Genomic DNA, 17,962 nt, shown 5'->3' with positions numbered 1-17,962 from the left:
CTCCTCGGAAGCTGTTACCTTTCAGGGCTTCCCAGCTCTTCCCGAGGGAGGGAATTGCATTTCCCAGCCCACACACTTGAATTCCTCTTTGTCCGATGCAGGTAGAAGGAGGAGGACAACTTGTAGTTACTTCCTCTTACTCTCAAGATGGGCACAGGGAAGAGGTAACGTCTGGAACCCAGAGCAGGATGTATCGTGTTTCATGTCTGGCTTGGTGACCTTGCACAAACCATTGCATGTCTCATAGTATCAGTTCTCAGCTGGTGGAGGGAGCAGCATTGTCCTGCTCTGCAGGCTGATCTGAGCTGGGCAAGGCTGTGGGAATCTGAGATCACACAGGGAGTGGAGGGAGCTGGAGCACCTGGGAAACTTTCGTAGCTCTGGTTTCCTGAGAAGTTAACTCATCCATGAAATGGAATGAGATTATGCTGGGACAAGTGGGTTCAAGCATCACTGTTGGTCTTGCAGGGTCTCATGTTCAAGTTTTGTACAGCACAGTACCAGGGATGTTTGCACAGGAACAGATGATGTTGCACAGGGCAGATGATGAAGCCCAGGGGAGAAGGTCTTGCAGTGATACCACATGATGCATCATCTAGACTCAGCCTAATGTTTCTCTGTCTTGACCCAGCCTGCTGCAGGGCAGGCCATGACATTTCCAGGGAAAGGGTGCAGATGTGGGAGGAAAGACCTGAGATTCCTGTTGCCCGATGGAGCATTAAGTTTTGCACCCAAGCAGGGTGTGTATGGAGAGGACTTGGTGGACTGGAGGTCTGCCTGCCAATACTGTCAATATTGCTTCATTTTCCTTGAAGTCCAAGATGGTCTCCAATAAACCTCCTGGTTAGTTCACACCAGTGTTCCTGTGGATCAGGCACTAACTATGAGGTCTGACTCCATCACATTGTCACTTGTCACCAAGGAACCCTCAGAATGCCCACGGCATGGAGGTGTCTTGACCTCCCATCCCAGTTCCTCTCTGCTGTGCCTATTTGCTAGGCAGCAATAAGTGTGTGTGCGTTGGCTTCAGAGCAGTCAGAGCCCCACTAATGTCTAGAAAGAGAAATTTCATCTTCTGCAAAAGAGAGGGAAGGTGTTTTCAGAGCCTGAGAGCACATGGGAACTGCTGCACGTGACAGGATGTGCTCTGCAACACGCACACATGCTGTGCTCCTTCCCTGGCTGGGTTGAGGCCCAGCCCAAAGGTGGGCTCTGTGGCTTCAGCTGATCAAGTGGGGAAGGTATAGTTTTTTAAAAATTGGCTGCCTTTGAACTGCCAGCAGATTTTACATGGGAATTTCAAAGAGCAAACAGAGAGAACCTTAAAGGGGAAAAAAAAACACAGCCCCGTATCAGATAAGAGTAACTTATGTGTCGTGTTCAAATGAGCTTCTGACATCTGCAGGATTAATGCTCTGCCCAGAGGATACAGCCCTTCAGGGGCAGCTCAGAGGTTGCTGTGAAACCAAGTGCAATCCTTTTCAGGAAAGCTCCTGATACCTGAAAAAAGAAAACAAGAAAAAACACACAACTCAACAAGCAAACAAACAAACAAAACAAAACAAAACAAAAACAACCCCAAACAAAAAAAACCAACCAACCAAGCAAACAAACAACCCGTGGTACCTTTCAACTAATTTCAATTAAAACAGCAGAGCTGAAAAGCTTTGCTCTCAAGATGAACTGTAGTGATGGGTCCAGTCCTCTGTGTGCTCGGGAAGGGTCCAGCACACAACTGGTGCCTGCTCGTGCAAATTTCAGGCTGACTTTATATTGCTCTGCTGCTTGCAGATCAGCTTAGGTCCAAAATTTGTCTTCTGTTCACATGAAATGAGCCTTGATGCTCTGGATGATTTGGGAGTAAAAGGGACAGAACCTTTCTGCAAAATCCTAATGAACACTTTGGGTATTTAGTGCTCGGCGTTTCCACAGCACCCACCTCTGTGCTTAGCTGTGCTCTTGAACTTCTTTTCACCTCTACAGCAGGAGTAAAAATGACTGTGTGCTATCACAGAATCACTGTGTGCTCCCACCACAGCAAGAACAAGTTTTTATTGCACAGCCTCATCCAAATCCTGACATTAGAGGCATTTCTGTGGATTGGGAAGAGCTGGGGTCTCAAGGATTCCATCACGGTGAGTAGATGCAAACTTGCCCCCCTCACACAGCTGCTGCAGCCTGCTCAGATCGGGGTGGGGGGAAGAGAGAGGCTTAAATATTAGTTTAATATTAGTTGTTACTGTGTTAATGGGGTACTTAGCTCTGGCATCCCTCCTTTTTGCTGGCCAGGGATAGCTCAGCAGCTGTGTGACAAACACGTCCCCCAGCAGCTCTTTTTCAACCCATGGACATTTACCTGGCGTTGATACAAGAAACTCTGCACACCTGCACTGGGCAGGACCCTCCTGACCTCTCTTCTGCTTCAGAGGGAAGTGGAGAGGAGAGCATGGGATTCCTAAGCCCTTTTCTAGGCTTCATTGTGGTGACAGTTATCAGAGAAAAAGGACATTTATTTTTGGAAAGCTTTTACTTGAGTGTGAGTCAAAGGCAGTGGGGGCTTCATGAAAATCTTTGCATTTGGACTGGTGTGGATTTTCTGCTGAAATAAAATCAAGTAACCTTTGCTAAAAAAAAAAAGAAACATATTTTTAAATGGTTGTTATTTTTTTAACATCCCAGTAGGGAAAAAAAAAAAAAAAAAAAAAAGAGTTAATCAGTGGCTTGTTCTGAGTTTTTATCTTGAAGCTGCACATCGTGGTGCTGGCAGGGAAGGACCCGCAGGGGAAAGCAGTTACAGACCTGAAAGGGACAGCAGCCTCTTTCCATCTCAAGAAACATGAGTGCACAAAGACTGAAGCCAGTGGAGAGGAAAAGATACGACAATGGGTTATTGCTGTTCAAATATTCTAAGACACCAGCTACAAACATAAAATATGCTCCTGTGGGATCAACAACACACAGGTGAGACACTGACAAAAGATTTTTCCCTCCACCAGAGGATACAGCCCTTCAGTGGCAGCTCAGAGATGGCTGTGAAACAGCAGCATCTTTTCAAAATCATGGAGAACTACCACAGTTCTGTTCATTACGTGATTATTAATTGTTTGTCCTGTGGTACCGCTTAGGAATCCCTTTTCTGACTCAGCACCCCCTCATTACAGATGCTGTGCAAACACAGGAGGAAAAAAAAAAGGTAATTCTTCCTCTGAAAATCCTTTTCAGCCTTAATCCTGCCAGCCCTGGAGTGAAAGATCAGATTTCCACAGGGAAGGATGAGGGATTTTAAAGGAAAAAATATTACTGCAGGAAAAATCTTAACTCGTAGAAGGAAGCCCCCAAATTCTTTGTAAGATTCCCCACCTCCCATTTAGCAAATGCAACTGAATGCTCAGATGGGCTGTGTATAACTGCATTATACATAAATCAATGTATGTTTTCTTTAGAGGAGTCCCCAAATGTTACTGCTGCTTTACAAAATAGTTATTTCTGCACACATTCACTTTCTCTGTTTTATTTAAACCCAATTCCTGGCAGCCAGAGGGGTGAAGGACTAGACCTGAATGAACACAGAGTAATTTAGGGTGCCAGGGACAGCAGGGTTGAGGTGCTGGTGGGGACAGCTGCTGGGTGCTGTGACAGTAAATGCTTGTTTCTCTGTCACTTTTGCAGCTGTTTGGAACACAGCAAAATAGGGTCGGGCGGGGGGACGTGGCGGGGAGCATTTTGTTGAATGAAAATCAGCATCAATGATGCCTCAGCGCCTGCCTGTTGGCCTGACATTTATGAATCACTTTCCTTTTGAGACTTTCAGGCTCAGAGCCTCTCTCTTAAATATCTCGTTGGCCTTACTGGCTTGTTTTTTGTTTTGTGTGGGTTTGGTTTTTTTACATTGTTTTTCTTTTTTTTTGATACCTTACTTTGAAAAGAGGGGACGCCAGGGGAAATCGTGACATGAAAATAAAAGCTGACAGTAACTAGGTAAGTGAGGAGAAACCCCACCAGGGCTGCAGGTCTGCACAAAGCCTGGGCCAGCAGGAACCCAGAGCAGGAAGGAGGTCATTTGATATTCTAATCTACCGTTTTATCGCATGTTTTCCTTTATAGCCTGATCCATCTTCCCATAAAGCTAAAGGAAAGGCTTCCATTGCCTTTTATGATGGTTGGATCAGTCCCTCAGAGCAACAGCAGTTTTATGCCATTTAATAGGCTTCCAACTTTGCAGCTCGTCTTGTTGCAAGGCGCTCTTGACACACCGTGTCCCCCGGGCTGAGTTTGGTGTTTGCTCCTGCTGCCCTCCCACCCTGCCCACCCCGCAGCTCCCAGGGCGACCTTCAGCTAGGAAAACCAACCCATCTCCATGTTCCCTTCCCAGCTCCCGTTACTCCTGCCTTTCCGCTAGATCTTTAGCCTAAACCCTCTGCTTTTCCTCAGTGATTTCCTCAATTATCCAGTTTGTTTTACACACATTGCCATTTAATGTGGAATTTGCCGTAAACTTCCATAAGGACTCCCCAAAGGAAACCTTTCCCTTCCATCTCCTTACATTTATCTGCCCAAACCTCCTGGCAAACCCAAAGGGAGAGCAAAACTCCACCACACCAGAGGCCTCCAACAAACAGCTTATTTTTCTTCCCTTATACAATGCACCATTATGTAGGGGTTGTTGTGTTGTGTTTTTTTTTTTTTTTTCTGAGGAGAACAATGTAAGCAGCGGGGATGGGAAACTGGAAAAACAAAAGAGGCATTTAGAAGGGACCGGTTTACAGTCTGAAAAGCGTTGAATAATGTTACACCTGATAACAGATAGGCCAGGCGGGCCTGCAGGGCCTGCAGCAGGAGCCGGGCCACACGTCTGGGCTCCACCAGGCCGGGCTAGGCCGCGGTGTCAGGGGGGTTTGCTGAAATAAATAGTGTTTATGAACTCAACACGGAGTCCAGTGCTTGGTGGCTGTGACTGCGGGAAGTAGGAGTCGCAGCGGACTCGGAAGGGGCCGGTGGCAAAAGCCTGAGGAATTTAGCTTAATTTTTATTTTTGTTTTCCTTAGGGACTGAGAGCAGGTGCGGAGGGGCTGCGGGGTGAGCTGGGGGGGCTGTGGGGAGAGCTGGGGGGTCTTTGTTTGGGGCAGATGAAAAAGTACTTATAAAGCATTGAGCATACAAAAGGGAGCAAGTGACCAAAGGAAAACTCTTACCCAAGGTGTTTTAGCAGCAAGAGGAGTTGGCCCAGATGTGGTGGATTCTTGTTCAGGTCACTCTGGTGCCTGGGACTCCAATGGCAGCACAAAAACTTGTGAGCTTGTGTGTGCTCAGCCTCTTCTGCTGGCCCTGCCCTGAGCAATCCTTCCAGCAGGGAGCAGGGCTGGAGACAGGCTGGTGGGTGCTCTGTCTGTAGGACTCTCAGAAGGCAACACCTGGAGCAGAGGTGGTTTCCCTCAGGTGGGATGGAAATCTGCTGCACCCTGAGCTCCTGGTGGCCAAGGGAGGAGGGAAAAAGTAGGATTGGGTGGGGTAGGAGTGGGTGGAAATCACCACAAACAGAGGCTGGAATTGGGCTTTGTCTCCTTAATCTGGAGGAAGCAGCCTAGTGACCAAATGGTTGGATCTAGGACTGGGCTTATGGTGACTGTTCTCAAAGCCTTCATGTTGGAAGGATTTGAATCCTTTTCTTTTTACTTGTTTTGATCTGAAAATGTTTGTAAGCTCTTTGGAAGTGTATTAGTAAATTCCAGTTGAATTTTCAAGTAGCTTCTAACTGCAGCCTTTGGCAAGTTTTCAGTTCCTCAGAAACAGTTTTCCTACTTTTAGTTAGCAAGTAATAATAATTTAATTTCAAAGCTAAATGTAATTTAATTTCAAAGAATCACTATGCATAGAGAAATAATGATCTGATTAATCTAAACTACTCAGTGCCCTGGGAGCTTCCCCTGCCCCTCCATTGAATGCAAATTCTTGGTAAGACATGGTTGAAATGCTTGAATGGAACTAGAAATTGCAAAATAAGAGTGTGTGGAAGCAAAACCATGACATGCCTGTGGACTGGAACCCCCGTTCCTCCCTTATGAATGAACCACATAATTTAAAACAAAAGAGGAAGGCAACTGCCAGTCTGGCTGCTTATCTTTTCTCCAGAAAGATGTTGGTCTGTGCCACCTGAGAATATGGGGAAAGGAGGGAATGGGCATTAAACAATGTGCCCTTGTGGCCAAGAAGGCCATTGGTATCTTGGGGTGCATGAAGAACAGTGTCCAGCAGATTGAGGGAGGTTCTCCTCCCCCTCTACTCGGCCCTGGTGAGACCCCAGCTGGGGTGTTTTGTCCAGTTCTGGGCTCCCCAGTTCCAGAGGGACAGGGATTTACTTGAGAGTGTCCAAGGGAGGCTGCAAGGATGATGAAGGGACTGGAACACCTGCCTGATGAGGAAAGGCTGAGAGACCTGGGGCTGTTCAGTCTAGAGAGAAGACTGAGGGGGGACCTATTTAATGTCTATAAATACATGAGGGCTGGGGGTCAAGAAGGAAGGGACAACCTCTTGTCACTTGTGCCCTGTGACAGGATGAGGGGCAATGGATTCAAACTCAAGCTCAGGAAGTTCCACCTCAATGTGAGGAAGAACTTCTTTGCTGTGAGGGTGACAGAGCCCTGGGACAGGCTGCCCAGGGAGGGTGTGGAGTCTTCTTCTCTGGGGATATTCCAGACCTGTCTGGATGCCTTTCTGAGTGACCTGCCCTGGTTGTGTGTGGTTTTTTGGTCCTGCTCTAGCAGGGGGATTGGACTTGGTGATCTTTGGAGGTCTCTTCCAGCCCAGACCACTCTGTGATTCTGTATTTACCATGGATTGCCCTCCTTGTTCTCTGCTTTGAGTGTTTTGTGAACACTGGAGTGTTACAGGGAAGACTAGAGAAGACAGAACTGCTTGTAGTGCAAGGTCTGAAAGGGGTTTGGTACAGGAACCTGGATGTACAGGGACATCTATATGTGAAATGAGAGATGCAGAGACTCCCCTCTGGTGATAGTGGGTTAGAAAAGGACCAGGTTGCTGGATGCATCAGGGGAAGGGATGGAGAAACTAGATGATATCCACCAAGTTCAAGTAATAAGTGTTCCAAAGAACATGAGGGCTCAAAGCACAGTGACACCCAGAGCAGATGCACTGTACATGAACAGATCTCCCCCCTGGTGTGCAGGGCTGGCAGTGCTGCTAATTAGGGTGGGCTGTTTTATGAGGGTGCTATCAAGCAGGGTTATTTATATCAACACACTTCTCACTTTATCCCTTGCCAAGTTCCAAGTGTTCTCCTTTGGGATAATGGAGCTTGATGTTTTGGCACCCCCTGATGTCCCAGCCTTCTGCAAAGGCACTGGTGGCAGGGAGGTGCTCTGAGCTGACAGCTTTATTCATTGACTGCTGTTAAATACTCATATTCTGTGTGGTGCTATTATGTGTGTGTGTGTGTGTGTGTGTGTAGCTCGAGGGGACAGCAGAGATGGGAAACGCAGTTTCCCACTCGTGTTTTCCTGCGGGACGGGAGCCCTGCAGCTGGTGGCCGGGGTGGTGATAGGTCAAGTTGGGCTCCCGTGTTGGTGGAGCTGCAAGGAGGGTTTGCTCACCCCATGAGGCTGGGAGCTGCGAGCGGGGCTGCCCAGAGCTGGCAGTCCTTCCTCATCAAGGCAGATATTGTGAGTCAGCTGAGCAAGGGAACAAATCCTCATCTTACAGAATCAGGCCTTTAGCATCCAAGTAGGGCTGGACAGACATGACATCCTTGGCTGCCAACGCTGCCTGTTGGCACTGGCATGGACATGACTATGGACACTGACCATTACCCGTGGTTACTGGTGAAACAGGTTCCTGACCTCAGCTGTGCTGCTTCAGCTCGTGCTCTGGCTCGGAATGCTCAGAGCCCTGCTCCAGGCCCACTGGTGCTCCACTTGAGAAATATTCACATGGAAACTGAACCTGACATGTAACACACTATGTTACAAATTCTAAACTTGCCCCAGATTTGTCCACAAAATCGTTAGGATTTGTAGGCTGCCAGCCTGCTTAGATTATTTTGCATCAAAACCATGCAGAAGCTGTAGTTTCGTATGGGTTTGACACGTGCTCTGTTTCTAGTTTGGTTTCAGCCCTCGATGAAATGCAGGGTTATGACTCTTTCAGTCAAAATGAAAGCGATTCTGATATTCCCTCGTGTGTAAATCCAGACTGCTGAGTTTCCCGTGGCTCAGTCTGCAGTTTCCTTAGGAAACACTGATTAGTGTTCTCTGCTGTGCGCTTGGAATTCAGGGGTATAAACGTGCCACCCAATGCTGCCCTGTGGGGTGGTGATGGGTTCGATGGGAAGGGGCTGCTGGGGGGGAGAGAAAGGGAGAGACAGTGGCTGGAGGGGTGGGAGTTGGTAAGGGAGTGATGGGGCAGGGGAGGGTGAAGAGTGAGTCAACCAGGTGGGACCTTCTGGTGAGTGGGGGACTTGATTGAGGGTAATGAGAGCAGGAGTGAGTACCCCATTCAGGGTCAGGTGAGTTAAATCATGGAGATGATTGAAGCCTGTGGGCTGCAGGGAGAAAGGGAGAGTGAGTGTTTGCAGGCCAGAGGATGGGGGTGAGATGGGAGGCTGGGAAGTGAAAGCAAGATGTTGGGAAATAGGGAGAACTGGGCTTTGTGGTTTTCAGAAGAGGAGTGGGAACGTATGGGAGTGGCAGAAGTGGGGAGTAGACCCTGAAATGTTTCTGCAGTCTGGAGTGAGGAAACCCTTTTCAGAGAGGTAGCCTCAGAGTAAAGGACTTGTGCAGCAGAGCTGAAAGGAGCTGGGTAGGGGGATGGCTCTGCCCTTGCAATTGACAGAAGTTTGCCTGCTTGTTATGCAATTTCAGCTTGGTTGCAATCGGGTGACATGTGATTTTTGATGTTTGTTTTGGTTGATGAAGAGCCAAACAACCTGGGCCAGATTTGATACAAGTCAATTTCTGACTCAGGCTGTCAGTGCAGTGGTGCTAGAGCTCCAGCCCTGATCTTGGAGCACAGGAGATGCTGTGCAGCCTACAGTGGAAGCACTCGTGGAGTGGGAACTAATTGGTGTGTCTGAGAGATGGAGGGGTGAGCAGGCAGGTTCCCCTGCAGTCCAAGGCTGCAGGGCCGTGACACGGCTGTCGGGGTAGGATGCTCTCCAGGGAAGGTGGGTTGCCTTTTGATCTCTTCTGAGAGCCTGGGCTTAGAAACAGCAGAAAACAATTTAAAAGCCTCTGTGCCAAGCTCCTCTTCCAAGCTCTTTTCTGAAGATGGAACCATTTACTCTGACAGATGATTTTTTCCCCAGACGTGGCGATCCTGCACCCGCAGCCTCAGGCTGCCTGAGGAGACGGTTGATGCTGCTGTGACAGTTTGACATTCCTCACTGCTGGGACGTTTTTCCCCCTTCTTCCACTTCATTCATTTCAATGTAACCCCTTCATTTCTGCTTTGTCAAGCAACAAATCCTTTGGGAGGGACCTTGTGTTAAAGTATCAGGGAAGTTGTCACCCCCTGATGATTGTACCTTTGCCTGTTAGTGCAACTGGTTCTTCTGTGGAAAGGACAGGAGGAGCAAGGCAGGTGTGAGGTGTCCTGTGTGCCCTCCCTTCTCCCCCACCCCCTTTGGTTATAAGAACATTCTCCTTTTTTCCAAGGGGGTTTCCAGAAGCAGCCAGAGCCTGGGAAGTCCCTGGCAAGGCAGCTGTTGTCTGAGAGGCAAGCAAGAGATGGGAAGGTGGGAGAGGATCTGATGATTCATGGAGGTCGGGGTCCACAGCCACCTGCTGCTTGTAGGAATAGAAAGGAAGGGGAAGATGGATTCAAGCTGCAAGTGATAATTGAGGTTTGCTCTTTGCAGCAGGGCTGTGCCAGTGGGATCTTCCCAGCACTGAGGTAAATGAAAGGCCTGTCTGTCCATTTCTGGTTTTAATAGTAGCCAGCACTGTGCACTTGTAAATTAGGTGGCACTTAAATTCTTATAACTGACAGCTCTAGGAGACATTTTCAGCTCTGGGACCTCTTTCTCCACTTCACCAAGTAAGTATGGGCAGTGCTAAAATCCTTTTGGAGGAGGAGGATGTGAAGTAAGACAGAATCCAGCCTTGAACACTGAGGAAGAGAACAACTACGTAGTTTTTTTAGCCAGTGCTCTGCGCCCAGATCCCTCTCTTTGTTTCTGTAAAGGCATCTTTGTGTAGTATTGGTGTGCCAGTTAGAGATTTGTCTCACAGGTTTCCACCATTTCAGCTTGTCCAGTTGCAATCTTTAATACAATAATTCATGGGACAGGGAGGCTTGGACAAATGCCCTTTTGGGATTTGAAGGTTTTCTGTCCTGGTCTCATGCTGTTGTTCTTTATGGCAGGGATTGACTTTTTATAAATACATAAAGCCTTTGAGGTCTGGTTGGAAGTCATGTAACAGGTAAATAGCTCCTGAGAAAAAAAAAAGGGCATGATTTGCTCCCCTCACCCTCCTTCTAAATTGCAAACTGCCCTTTTTGGATGCTTGCTATCATCAGATTCCAGATGTAGAAGTTTAAGTAATTAGATACCACCCTTCCCAATTTCAGCCAGGCTCTGTAGAGTGCTTTGAAATAAAAGCTATTCTTTAAATCCACTTGATCTTCTCCTTACATATTGTTTAATAGTACTATTTTCTTTTCCCAGAGCTAGAGCCACAGGAGGTTCATGCTGCTTCTTCCTAATTCTGACATCTAAAGCCTTCTTGGGGGGTTTCAGCTTTCTGTAGGTTCCTGGCTCTCCCCAGTGTCCTTCCTCTTCTCTGTCTGTGCCATCTCCCCTGCTTTTCCCCCAGTCTCTTCCTCTAGTGATATGAAAAGGCTCCCAGTAGCTTTCAGCTCGTCTAGTCAGGATTACTTCTGACACTTTTTCTCACTCAAAATGTTTAATTGCAGCACAGCACTTGTTGGCAGGTCTGCACAACACGGGCAGTGTGTTAGCTCTGTGTCCTCTGAGCCAGCCACACCATCCCCACGAAGGAGCCGTGTCAGCGAGACAGAATTGTTTGGTCCTGAACAAAGCACTCTCACTGTGGGCAGATAAATTCATAGCAAGTGGAGATAGTTTCAGGGAAATGCTGGCAAGAAGTGAGAAGGGGAGTATCTCCCAGTCTGCTGCTTGTCCAGAGCTGGTCTGGAGCAGAAGGATCTTCTCAGAGCATCCTCCAGCTGCAGGCTGGACTGCTGCTTGTATGCTTCTCAACAACCTGGCTCCTCTGGGGAAGCATTTTAGCAGTGCCACAGCCCAGCCTTTTCTATTTGCTCCCACATTATTTCAAGCAAAGGGGAAATGTGGAGGTAAGTGTTTAAAAAGCCTCCAAAGCAACCACCCCAAAGCCTTCAGCTTTGCTGCGAATGGCAATAAACCAAAACCCTGCTGAGAACAGACTGCTTTGCTGTGTGCCTGCTTGTGGCTCTAGGCTTGCAAGATGAAAAGGGGGGGCTTGGTTTCACTCTGGCTCTTTGCTCAGTACCACAGTGCTGTTGCTTTTGTGTTGCAAAACTTTGTTGGGCAATTTATCAATTGAAAACTTGATTTGATTAATTTATCAGACTGTAATGAGAGGAGTGTGCATAGCTTCCCTTTTTCTCTTTTCAGTAGCAAAATCTCAGCTTGTCAGGATCCAGCACAGGGCCCTTTTTGAATGCTTGTTTTGGGTCAAAGGTGCACTTGGTATATGGCTCCACACAGATTTGTGTGTGTGTACAAAATGTAGTTTGGTTTTCGTGCAGACGTCTTTGCTCTTGGTTCATTCCTTCTTGTGGTTTGGGCTTTAAGTAAAAGTTAAGACTTCTTTTACTGGAGGAGAGAACAAGCCGTATGACCAGAAAGGTTTGGATTTCACATCTTTAAATCTTTACAGGGCATGAAGAATGGGATTCTCTCATTCTCCTACCATGACAGGCTGAACCTGGACTGGGGGAAAGGAACTGAGGTGACAGGGCAATATGGACAGATCAAATAATTTCAGCTGGGTGACTCGTGTTGCATGCTTGGGTTGTGTTTATTGGTAGCATGTGGGTTTGAACAAGGAAGGTGTTCAGTCTGGGGGGAGAGGAGGCTGGGAGGGGAAGGAGAAGGTGGAGGGGGAGAGTTAATGGAAAAGTACAGTAAAGCACCATCTGAGGTGAGAATAAGTAGTGAAGGTCTATTAGCAGTTGCTGACAATTTACATGTATTACTTACGTAAAGATCAGCTTGCAGCAGGTAGAGGAGTGTGCTCCCATGTGAGCTGTCAAAGGCTCCTTCTGCCTCCTGAGTGGGAGGGAGCTTGGGAGTCACTGAGACTGAGCATTTTTAATCTGCGAAGGAGCAAATAGCCTTGCCAGGAAGAGGAGGGGAGCAGTTAACCTTCCCCATGCCCAGCCAGGCAGCAGGCACGGCAGCCAGTGCCCAAGGTGGAAGCAAACTTTTGGACCAAGTTTATCTGGAGGGAGTGGGAAGGTGAAGAGTGGAAAATGCCTATATATAAGGCCAACAGGAGTGAAGTTTCAGAATAGGGGTTAAGGAAGAGGAAGAAAAGCACAGGCTTTGTGGGCAGAAGGGACCCACCCCCCTTTCCTTCCCCTTCCAACTAAGCCAAGATCAAAGGGGAGGTTCCTGGAGAAGGTAGCAGGGTCTGTGTTACAGATAATTTAAAGGTACATTTTCTGGGTAGGAGCTCAGGGAGAGGAAGCAGTGACAAGCTGATAAATAACGTGATGTGTACATGTCCTGTGTTGTTGGAATCCTCTGCAGAATTTGTCTTTAGTTTCAGCTATTGCACGTGTCTGGTACCATGGGAAGTGCCGCCTCCAGGGCGAAGCCTCTGGAAGGCTTAGCTGGTGCCTTGGGAGAGGAGGGCTAGACAGCTTGGTGGTGGGGTCTGAGAAGTGGGTCCTGCCTCAGGGAGGTGCCTTTCAAACGTGCTCCAAAAGATGCTGGAGATGAGTGGAGGGACAGCACGACTTGAGACAGCAGCTCAGCTTGGGGAGTGTCCAGGAGAGGGAGCTGGATCCAGGATGGAGCAGCACAAGCAAGGAAATGCTGGCTCATAGGAGTAATAAACTGTACCTGCTGATGGACCCTCAGGGCTTGGGAGAGTGATGGACCAGGGCGTAGGTGGGATGGTCAGGATTTGTTATGGGTTAGGTGAGTTCTTCATCAAATTAGGGCCGTTGTGGGTGGGGTTTGGTTGTGAAATCATAATGTATGAAGTATCAGCAGTGCAGTGCCTTATGAGAAACTAGTGCTCTGGGAAAAAAACCCCAACACTTTGGAGCCCAAACTGGGCAATCTTTAGATGTGTAGTTCATGCCAACCTAGAATGCAGGCTTTGCTGCTTGCAGACTTAAAAAAGCTGTACAGTATTTTGTACATACAATGTGTACTTTTCTGCAATTGCTGTAGTTTGTTTTTCCTAATATATCCTTTCCTTGTTTATCTTGCATGCTGTGCAGGGGTCTAATTTAGATATTTTATTTTTTTTTTAGGAAAAGAAACCAACTGCTTAGCAGTTATGGGTTGGGGCAGTAATTTCTGTGGCATTTAGAGCTGAATTTGATTAGCACTCTTAGAAAACTGCAGTAAATTGTGGTGCTAATCAAGGGAAATCAAGCCTTGGAGCTTTAAGGCAGAGTTAGTTGGGTTTTTTTTAAAACCAGAAATGAAAGTAGGAAGTTGTCTGAGGCTTAGAAGCTCTAGATTTCTGCTTGTTTCATGGATCAAGCACCTTCGTTACACAGTTGTGCCCATTGGAGTGTTGGCAGAAAAAGCTGAATGCTCGAAAATATAAAACAATTGATTTGCAGTCCAAAGCTGGTTCTTTAGTATTCCATCAGTTTTTTCTCTTCTCCCTCCCTGTCCATAACTGAGTAAAATATTCTGCATTTCTTTTAGTAGTTTGTAAAATCCTTCACTGTGTATCAAAGACAGATGGAAAGGGATGCAACCAATTAAACCCCCAAGTTTATTGTGTTACTGTGATTCAGGATCTGTTGAAATCAATGGAAACCCTCCTAGTGACCTCAGAGATGTGTTGGATTGTGAGTTTTAGTGGTTTTTCAACTGGGAACAAAATAGATGGCGTGTGCAAAGAGCTGGAGTGTTAAGTGGATTAACTGAAATCCACTGGAGACCTTTGTGTGTGTCTGCAGGGAATGGGACATTTATTTTTGCTCCCTGGGGCTGCAGACATTTGGTTGCTACTCAGACTTCAAAGAAATGGGGATCTGGGTCTGAACTGGGGATATGGTTTCCCATAGAATTTCCACCAGTGTTCCCAGTGAGAGTCACCAACCAGATGAACACTCTGTTTGCAGAATGACAATGTTCAGATAAGGAAGGAAACAGATTTGATCATTAACTATGGAGGGCTGGTGGGGGGAGAACAAATTGGCCTTTTTGCAAGGCCTCTGGTATTGCTGCATGTGATGTGGCTGGTGTTTGGATACTGGTTAAAAGATGGGTAAGTCAGCTGCTGGGAGCCAAATTTATAGAGCCTAATCAGGAAATGTTGGCCTTAATCTTTTTTTTTTTCCTGAGAAATGGAGATGGCTACAGTTACAAACTGCAAATTGGTAACTGGAGGAGATTCCTAAAATATGAGCTAATCCCTAGAAGCTGACCAATTTTCTCTGTAGAACATCAAATTCTAGGGCTATAATCTGTAATTAAATTGCTTGTGTGCTGTTAAAAAAAGCATCTGGCTATTCTAAGATTGTCCAGTGCAAGAGCACAGACACTATAAATGAGAGAGCTGTAGTGACATGTAAAAAGTAACAATTTAGAGGACAGGAAAATATTAAGACTTTGCATTTCCAGCCTACCAGGATGTGAGAGGATCCAGAAGGTCGACCCCCAGCATAACTCCTGTGTTCTGCACTTGCAGTGGATACTATTTCCCATGATGGTGCCAAGGGAATTAAGGTGTCCTTTAGACACCCCTTGAATGGTGTGCATGAGTTGAAGTGGTTTCATTCACAATATTTTGAAATATGACATGTTTTCAATACAAGGGAATGATCCAATACTTGATAGGTGGATGTTCTGTATCACTGGAGATGTGTTGTCCTCTAAAGTGCAACCTTGTGAGCACAATCTGCCCCCACTCTGCCCTGGGCTGTGTGCTGGGAGCAGCAGACACTGAGCATCACCATCCACAACAAAACCTGTGTTGGAGCTATTGTCTATTTACATTGCAGAATGTTTTGTGAAGCTGCAATAGGAGGGGCTGGAAAAGTCCAGCTGTGTCTTTGGTGCTGCAAAGGTGAAGGGGTTTGTGTGTCCCCTTCTGGCTGCTCCCTGGTCCCTGTGCAGGACCCAAGGGCTTCTCAGTGTCTCCTTTCCAAATGCTTTTTGTGGAAAGGAAATTCAGGCTGAAAGTCTCGAAATGATTGTGTTACTTTCACTTGTACCCTGCAGTGCAATTAAGCTGAGGAGGTGAACAGTGTGTGTGAGTGACCCCGGGTCAGGCAGCGTGGAAGGGAGCTGGGCTGAGCCTCCTGTTCCTACCCTGGGTCAGGTCGCTCAGTTACAAGGAGCTCTTTCCCAGAAGAGCATTGCTGAGTTTGCCTGAAGCAAGTGGCATGTCCCTTCCAGCTCTTGAGGAGAGAATTATCTCAAAACAGGCTCTGTGCCACTTCCTGGTGTGAAGGCAGAGACAGTATTTATAGAATTCCTCTGCCTTTTGCATCGTGGTTAAAAGAAATGACTGTCTTGTATTTTAATGGGCATGAGGGCATCTGAAAAAATTCCTCCCCAATGCATGAATCTACTGCTGTAACTTGGACTTGAAATATGTACTTCAGCCTGCATGATTTCTGATACTTCTTTATTTTTCCCTCTTTCCTTGTTTTCCTCCAGTTGTGGCCTTCCTGGTGGCATATCATCAAAACAAGCAGCTGATAGGAGAGAAGGGGCTGCTCCCCTGTAAACTCTACCTGCAGAATGTCAAGAAGTATTTCAAAGGGAAGATCAACCTGGATGCTCTCAGCTATGCACCAACAATCATCTGGTTTCTGGACTGGTCAGACATGGACAGTATCTTGGACTACATCTCCCTGTTAGGCTTGGCAACTTCAGCCTTTGTGTTGGTAACTGGATGTGCAAACATGGTCCTCATGGCTCTCCTGTGGCTTCTCTACCTCTCCTTGGTCAACGTTGGACAGATCTGGTAGGTTAACAAGCTCTCTGTTTTGTTTTATTCTATAATCTCTTGATGTTGGTTGTACACATGGACTTTCTGTTACTGTATGAGGTTGGTAATCTGGTAAGGAACAATTTAGGAATGTGAGATAAGGGAAGTGTTTGGCATAAATTATTTATTGGCAAACCCATGCTCCCTGTCTTACCCAGGATATCTGCCCTGATTTCTGTTGTCCTCTCTGAGAGGCAAATTGGCTGCATAACATGCCATGTTACACGTTGTCCCTGCTGTGGGCTACTTTCCCTCATGCCTGTTGCAAGGGAATTCCCCTAAAAATTGCCTTTGGGATGGATTCACAATTTTCACTTCTATCCAGAAGAGAGCTGGAACACTCAAGAGAAGTAGATAAAGCCTGGGGGGGTGAAAAGTAAAGGTAAAATGGTGACTGTCTGCATATCACCTTGCTGCAGGGAAAGGCTGTGGTGCAAAAGGTGGTTCTCACACTTGTTAAGGCTCCAAATACCTTGGTTAAAAAAAAGAGGACAGGCTCTTAGAACCCCCACTTTTGTTAGTTCATCTTGTCAAGTACCTCTCTGCCTGTAGCAGAGGTGGTGTGGTAACTCGGGGGGGTAAAAGGCTATGAAGAGGTGCCCAAGCTGTGGGCACGATGCAGCTGAGTTACTGAGATGTTCTTCTCAAACCATCTGGCTCTGCAACAGGCACGATGCAGCTGAGTTACTGAGATGTTCTCAAACCATCTGGCTCTGCAACGTATGACAGGACACTTGCCCTGCAGAGGGGTCAGTGAATTTAACTGAGGATTTGCATGTGCTTGGGCAGCCCTGAGTCTTGTCCTGTCCTATTCATTCCTCTCCTACTCCCCACGGTATGTAAGTGGGTGAAGGATAACAGCTTCAGTTTTCTGAAAAGCTCCATTCTCTGAGCTCTTAACTCAGCGTGAACTTCAGGCTGTGAAGGAAAGCCACAAAAGTTGAAAAATAACTTGGTGGATAGTTCTCTGTTGCCTATTTCCAAGTCATTCCAAAATGGCTTGTCTGTTTTTCTAGATGTTTTATGTTACAGGGCAAGAATTCAAGCATCATCCTGCTCTCATTGCCAGAGGCACAGGAGCCCCTGTCACTGTAGCAGCAAAGTCTGGATGTGTTCCTGGGCTTGTTTCTGTTTGTGGGGATAAAAAAATAATCACCCTACCAGCCTTCCCCTCGAGCTGCAAAGGTTTTGTAGCTGAAAGTTGGACCTGCAGTGACTCCTGAGGCTGAAGGTTTGATCTAGCTTGGTCCTGAAGTAGTGGGCAAGACATGAGCACAAGGGGCTTTCTTGGCTGGTGCCCACAAGGCGCTCGGGGAGCTCCGTGGTGCTGTGGCTGCAGTGGAGCTATGAAGTCATTGCAGTTTGGATGTGAAGAAGGGCTGGCTGGAACGGGTGCTCTCTGGCTTGCTGGGCAGCTGTGCTCTGTGCTGCTCCTCTGCTCCCAGTTGCTTTTCCTGGCACAGGCAGACTGAAGGCAGAGATCTGGTGTCTTCTCTGCTGGAGGGGTGACAGTCCTACAGGACTCAAGTTTTTGCCAAAGAAATCCAGTTGTGCCTGTTGAATCCCTGCCTGGTTTGGCATCTCTCAAGTCTCTAAGGGAGAGGTGAAGGGCAGGGGATAGAGAGAGGAGCCTTTTTCCACTTCTGCACTGAACCACTGCCAATGTCCAGCAGACCATGTCCAAAAGCTTCTTCCTGAGGGGCAATAGAGTGAGGTCTCTGCAGCTCAGAAGACAATGAGCTGGCCAGCAGGAA

General features: G+C 47.2%; 2 protein-coding genes across 2 annotated transcripts in view; one reads left to right on the top strand and one right to left on the bottom strand.

The window, feature by feature from the left end:
• The window catches only part of SOX8 (SRY (sex determining region Y)-box 8), a 20,559-nt gene extending 8,301 nt beyond the window's left edge, over positions 1–12,258 (bottom strand). The window contains exon 1 of the mRNA XM_010003576.1: positions 12,218–12,258. Coding sequence (XP_010001878.1) covers positions 12,218–12,258 — 41 coding nt within the window. The remainder of the gene's footprint in view (positions 1–12,217) is intronic.
• Positions 12,259–13,116: 858 nt separating this feature from the next.
• The window catches only part of LMF1 (lipase maturation factor 1), a 177,411-nt gene continuing 172,565 nt past the window's right edge, over positions 13,117–17,962 (top strand). Inside the window, exons 1-2 of the mRNA XM_010003575.1 lie at positions 13,117–13,162; positions 15,875–16,184. Of these exons, the coding sequence (XP_010001877.1) occupies positions 13,117–13,162; positions 15,875–16,184 (356 nt within the window). The remainder of the gene's footprint in view (positions 13,163–15,874; positions 16,185–17,962) is intronic.

The sequence above is a fragment of the Chaetura pelagica genome, unplaced genomic scaffold, assembly GCF_000747805.2.
Source record: "Chaetura pelagica isolate M959 unplaced genomic scaffold, ChaPel_1.0 scaffold408, whole genome shotgun sequence".
Taxonomy (NCBI): Eukaryota; Metazoa; Chordata; class Aves; order Apodiformes; family Apodidae; genus Chaetura; species Chaetura pelagica.
Note: the sequence above shows the minus strand (reverse complement) of the source record. Positions and strands in the feature narration are given on the sequence as shown.